The 6,203-nt window shown below is 26.9% G+C and overlaps 1 protein-coding gene across 1 annotated transcript in view; it reads right to left on the bottom strand.

Moving 5' to 3' along the window:
- Window positions 1–5,156, bottom strand: part of LOC107446897 (Unc50 RNA binding protein) — a 12,424-nt gene extending 7,268 nt beyond the window's left edge. Inside the window, exons 1-4 of the mRNA XM_043056502.2 lie at window positions 4,922–5,156; window positions 3,074–3,099; window positions 2,563–2,628; window positions 1,453–1,573 (exon numbers count right to left, since the gene is read on the bottom strand). Of these exons, the coding sequence (XP_042912436.2) occupies window positions 1,453–1,573; window positions 2,563–2,628; window positions 3,074–3,099; window positions 4,922–5,127 (419 nt within the window). The 5' untranslated portion in view covers window positions 5,128–5,156. The remainder of the gene's footprint in view (window positions 1–1,452; window positions 1,574–2,562; window positions 2,629–3,073; window positions 3,100–4,921) is intronic.
- Window positions 5,157–6,203: the final 1,047 nt, after the last annotated feature.

Genomic DNA, 6,203 nt, shown 5'->3' with positions numbered 1-6,203 from the left:
TTTTATTCATTTTTGAATAAGATATTTTATAATACAGACACTTTTCTTGTACACATCCTACACTTCATAAGAAAAAAAGAAAAAAACGCAAACCTGGAAATTTTAAGATTTTTACCTGGAAAACCTGGAAAAATCAGGGAAATTTGAAATCTATTTTGAGTGGCCACCCTGAATAAAGTCTAAAATAATAAATTTTGATTCAAATGTTTATTTACATTGTAATGTTAAGGCTTGAAGAGTTCTCTTAAGCTATTATAATAATTAGTGTTAAACATTAATTGCTAAGAAACTGAAGTGGGAAAAGAAAAAAACATTTCTTTTCTAAATAAATATACTTTTTCTTCAATACGTATTGAAACCCTTTAAATATCTAACAACCATACTCAGAAAATTTTGGTCTCAATAATTTAGCCTAAAAAAGTGAAAAAAAATTGTACTTTTTTAATGTTTCTTTTTTCTCTTAGATAAACAAGAAAATTAATAAAAAATATAGATAAATAAAATTTTATAAATTTGTTTATTATAATGAAAAATAAAGTTTAATAGCTATTAATTTTTATGATTTAAATAATGAGAGAAACTTTTTTTTTTGAATTTTAAAAAATAAACAATTTACAAAATGTAAAATTATGCATTCTATGAATATAGTAAAAAAAATATATTGAATAGTTTCCAAGGAATATCAATTAAAAAGCCTTATCCCTTTTGATAAAAAGTATAAGTAATGAAAAAGTATAATCCAATAAATTAAATATACTTTATTACTAAGTGTAATTTTGTCACCTTCTTTATATTTATTGGGAGTTTTATGAGTAGTAATGCACACAGGTAATAAAATGCCTGGAAACATTTTGATTACATTATACTTCAGAAAACTAGACAGGGTTGCCACTTAAATCTGGAGGGAAAAAAATACCAAGTGTTTTTCCTGTAATGTTGATAGGATCTACACAATGACTTATCTTACTTGTGAGCTATATTAGGATAACTATACTAGTTTTGATTACTAGAAAAACAGTTCAACAAACTTAAAATAAATAAAAAACTAAATAAAGCACATTATAGCTGAACTACCTTTAAATATCCTACTGATAGCGCTTTGAAAGAAAAAAAAATTCTTGCATTTCCCCATTTTATAAGGGAAAATTGATATTCCCTGCATTTTCCCCAGTTTTTTTTAGATGATTTTTAAATTCCATGTATTTTCCAGGTTTGCCCTGCGGCAAGGCAACTCTGCTAGATGATAAGCAATATAATAAACATTTATAAAAATTTTATTAATTCTACTTTTAGAATGCCACAAAGTCAAGTTTAAAAACAAGATTTTCTGCTTGAAACTGAATATTAAACAAGAAACTTGATATAATTATTTAACTAATTAACACTAACTTAAAACAAGACTAGTAATTAAAGTTCAAAAATGAAATATTAGAAAAAATTTTAACTACTCACCAGAGTATAGTACATATAATTATTCCTACAGCAATGCAATCTATGAAAATTACCCATGAGAGGAATTTCAAGAATCTTAAAAAATTAAGCTGCAATACAATAGCAAAACCAATGGAAGACACTAGAAAAAAATTAATTGATACATTTTAGATGAACATATTTATCAATTGATAAATATATTTTATAAAACCATTATAAAATACATTTTTGAAATAATATTTTAAATTAGATTAATTTTTATTCACTGTTGACAAAGAAATCAATCAGCAGATCAAAAGTCATTGAGGTATTCTGTGTTTAATTTTACACACTGTGAGGAATATATAAAAACATCTTTTTTTAATTGCAAGTTCAATAATAAAGCAGTATGACAATAGTTTGTAATCAGTATATTGCAAAAACCCAGTTGTTGTGAATACTGGCCATTTATACATGAATACTGGCCATACATAACTGCATGAGAAAAATGAAACAAAACATTGCAACAAGCTTGAGAATGACCATTGAGCTTGAGACCAATATATTATCAATTTATAGCCTTCATCAGCAAGGAAAAAAAATTCATAACTTCGGTAGAATTCAAGTAATTGACTTTAAATTTTAACTGCAAATTTAAAATTATATTTTTTAACATAATGATAGTTTCAATTTTTGCATAACTTTTTTATTATAAAGAATACTGAGGAATTCTTTGAGAAAAATTCCCCAAAAAACTTTCTGAAAAACTCTTAAAAACAACTTAGTTTTTATTCTAATAGTGACCTAACTCCTAAATGCAAAAGTTTCTTAACAGTACTCTCTCCACTTTTTTCAAAATATCATTTATAGTTTTGAGAAATAAATAATTGTTGCATAAATGACATATTTCCTTTTACTGAACAACAATTATCACTTATTATGCAACAAAACACAAATAAGGTATATAATAATTATCACATTTTACACTTTAAAGAAAACGACAGCCTTTTCATAGTTTCCTAATAACATTTACAATGTGATTAATATTTTTTAAATTAATATCCATATTTGTTTGCTTTTTGTATATTGGTATACATAATTTTAAAAAATCAGAAGAAATCTTAAAGTATAAAAATTAAAGCTGATTCATACCTATCAGCCAAAAACTTAGTAATACTAAGAAAGCAGGATCATCTCTTGCAAACTGATTTTTCGTTTCTGAAAGAAGAAATATTTATTGATATATTTGAATAACATCACACATAAAAATCAACTTTATGAAAATTTGTAAACCAAAACAAACACATTAACACCTTGAGATAATTAACCAAATAAAATATCAGACTTATGGTCAATTGTGTCGATTAAAAGTTTATTTTAAATATCAAGTCTTAAAATGCCTCACTTAAGATAGTAATAAAATTCGAAATTGCATTTCTTCATTAAAATTAAAAATGGGGTCTTACTACTAAGACTGGATCAATCTTATGAGAAAAGCTTTACTTAATAAGTAACTAGCCTATTAATAAAAAGAATAATCCGATAAATACTTTGATTGACAATGAATAAGAAAGCATATCACTAAATTATAAAATACAAAAATAATAAATTGACAGTCTGCAAAATTAAACAAAATATTTATCAAAAGATAGAAAATACTTACGTTTTCTATATTGAAAATTTCTGTACCTAAAAGGGAAAGAACAAAAATATAAAAACATAAACATCAAATATTTAATACATAAAAATATGCAAGACAAGAATAAATTGAAAATTAAAAAAAAAAAATAATAATAATAAGCATTCTTTAAAAAGGAAAAAAAATTGAACGTTAAATTTGGTACAAAAAACAAATATTTTTGACTAAAAGCCATACTTAATCTTATATATTCCTATAATATAATACTCAACTCAAAAATAAAATAAAACTGATCACACTGTCACATAAATGGCTTCTGGTAAAAATATAAAATCTCAGTTAAAGCTCTTTATCATATCTGCTTGCATACAGTTACAGAAATAAAATTGTTAACTTTATTTGAATATTCATTAACGTTTCTTAAGACATCAAGTACAGAATAAAACAACTATGTACTTAGAAGAGAATAAGCTTTTTTTGATCTGGCATATAAAAACGGCAATGGAAGAAAAATGTTAGAAGAATAAGTTAGAGAAAAATTCATCCAAGGAAGAACTAAAAAACAAAGGCACAACAAAATGGAAAAGGGTGAGATGAGAGCCAAGGGAAGGGGGAAATGAGACAAAAGCATATGTTAGAAACAAAATTAATAAAACAAGTTTTTCCAGGTTATAGATGAAAATTGAGAATAAATTTTTCATTAACAATATTGCCCATCTTTATTCCAAAAAATCATTTTCAAGATGGCAATTAGAGTTAAAAAATAATCTCCAAATTGTCAACTTCAAAACTATGCTTTAAGTCCCAAGAATATGTAGCAATCAAATATTCAAAGAACCTTTTTCCTTTATTTTTGTTTATTTTTTTATCTATTTTTATTATTTATTTTTTGGACTCTCTTAGTCTGCGAAATATACAATATCTCATAGTTATTGCAAGAAATATTGAATTTCCAAATGGTCTGATATAGGGAGACTTTATAGAAAGAAAATGAATTTATTCATGGTTGAAAAATCACTTGTGCTTATTTTCTAATCATGGTTAGAGAAACATATAATGTACTGTATCGTTGATTTTGGTTAATTTTAATCAATGCAAAATACTAATGCAATTTTACATATCCTTTTCGTAATTCATTGATTATATTGTAATTAGAAAAAAACATTGTTTGAATTCTCTGCATTAACAAGCATTTTAATTAAATAATTTCATAATTAACTGGATTTAAATTTAATACAAAGTTTCGAAAATCGAAACTGGTTAAGTCCTAACTTTCAGAATCCCTAAGGTTCAGAAAGTTAGAGCTTTTAACCACAAGGTTCTACAGAACACCATAATGAAACTGCTGATCTATATAATCCATCCAACATTTTCATTTTAATGGAGTTAGTACCTTAACACTGAAATATGCATGTAAATGCTGAAAATAATAAGTGATAAAAGATTTCCAGCTACTAGACCATCAGATTGTAAAATTTGTCACAATATTGCGAAGCGGTCTAATCAAGCCATAATTTAGTTAAATTAAAGCAATTAAAAATCCAAAAAAATTACATATTATTACTGTCCTATTACTGTTACATATAAATTTTTTAAAAATTGATGTTGCGAAATAATAATATCTAATTAAAATACTTTCAAAGATTACATCCCTTTGAAAAACTCCTAAGTGAGCTTAAATGTTTGAAGTATTCATATATAAATCAACATTAACTGGTAGATTGATTCTTAAATTTCTTGATTTATAATCTTAAAAAAGTTGTTATTTTAAAAAGCCCACACACTCTTTCTTACGTTATTTTGTTTTACATATTTACATCATATGTTACATTTAGCTACATTTTTAATAAGAATATGAGAAAGTTTTCTTACACTTTCTGAGGAGAAACGAACAAACTTAACATTTGCCACAAAGCAAATTCGAAGTCCATGTGTTTGAAATAAATTAAACGTCGTAAAAATTTCGATCTCTTAGCTAGTGCTGTCTTTCCTCCCCGATAAGCTGGAATAGGAGAAGGCAAAGGAGAACTGCTACCACTTGTATTGAAAGAATAGGATCTTTCCGAATGATTCGACATCCTAGAAAAATAAAATCCAATTATAACTTTGAAAAACTCACCGAATTCTTAAATCTTAAAACAGTTTTTTGGTACAAAATATTTTGTAAGCAATTATACCAATAGTTTTGTCTCGATAATTCAAAGTAAATGGAAATGAGCCTACTTCAAAAGGGAAATAAATAATTTTAACAATAAAAAACTTCAAATTTTAATGCATTTAATTGAAAAAAGTATCATGATTAGGCATTCAATGCACAAACTTCTTCACAAGAATATTTTTAAATCACCTACAATGGTTTCCTTACTTTATGAAGACTTGGATGAAGGTCACTAAGACTTGGAAAAAAAGACAGCCGTAATCTGTGACAATAATTTTTTTAAGCATTGTATAAGTCCTTTGATTGCTCGGTGGCTGAGTGGTAGCGCTTCGTGTTGCCGTGGCACAGGTCACCTTGGTTCGATCCTAGGGGCTGGGCAATGTTGACTAGTCTTTCATCCCTTCAGAGGGTTGATAAAATGAGAACCGAGCAAGTTTGGGAACTAAACACTGGATGTACTCGCCTAGCATCAGAAAGGGTCTGAAATCCCGGACAAGGCATGGATGTCCTTTCATTCTCTGTGAAATCTGGTACTATCTGTCCTCACTGTGGGAGCAATGTTGGCTCACTTAATATGGTGCCCCTGACAGAGAACGAAGCCTTGACAAAATGTCAACCCAGGTGGCATTGGGAATAAAATAAATAACTTTTAAAAAGCTGTTACGTGAAAGCTTGTTAATGATGAGAGCTAAATTTTACATCACTATATTTGGCTATCAATGGCATTTATACAACATGTAACATGGCGAAGTAAATTTTAAAATAAAACATTTGTTAAGCTTACTGTTTTAAGTAAACTCACTGTTCAAATTTTAAGTCCTTCAGGAAAATTATTTAAATTATTATGCTTAACAATATTTACTTTAAATTTCAAAATGAAACTGCATCAGAAATATTGCCAAGTCATGACAACTCCCAGGCAGCAACAATTGAGATATTAAAAAATCCATCACAGAAGGGGACCACACAAAGAGTATAACTCATTAGCCACCTCCA

The sequence above is a fragment of the Parasteatoda tepidariorum genome, chromosome 2, assembly GCF_043381705.1.
Source record: "Parasteatoda tepidariorum isolate YZ-2023 chromosome 2, CAS_Ptep_4.0, whole genome shotgun sequence".
Taxonomy (NCBI): Eukaryota; Metazoa; Arthropoda; class Arachnida; order Araneae; family Theridiidae; genus Parasteatoda; species Parasteatoda tepidariorum.
Note: the sequence above shows the minus strand (reverse complement) of the source record. Positions and strands in the feature narration are given on the sequence as shown.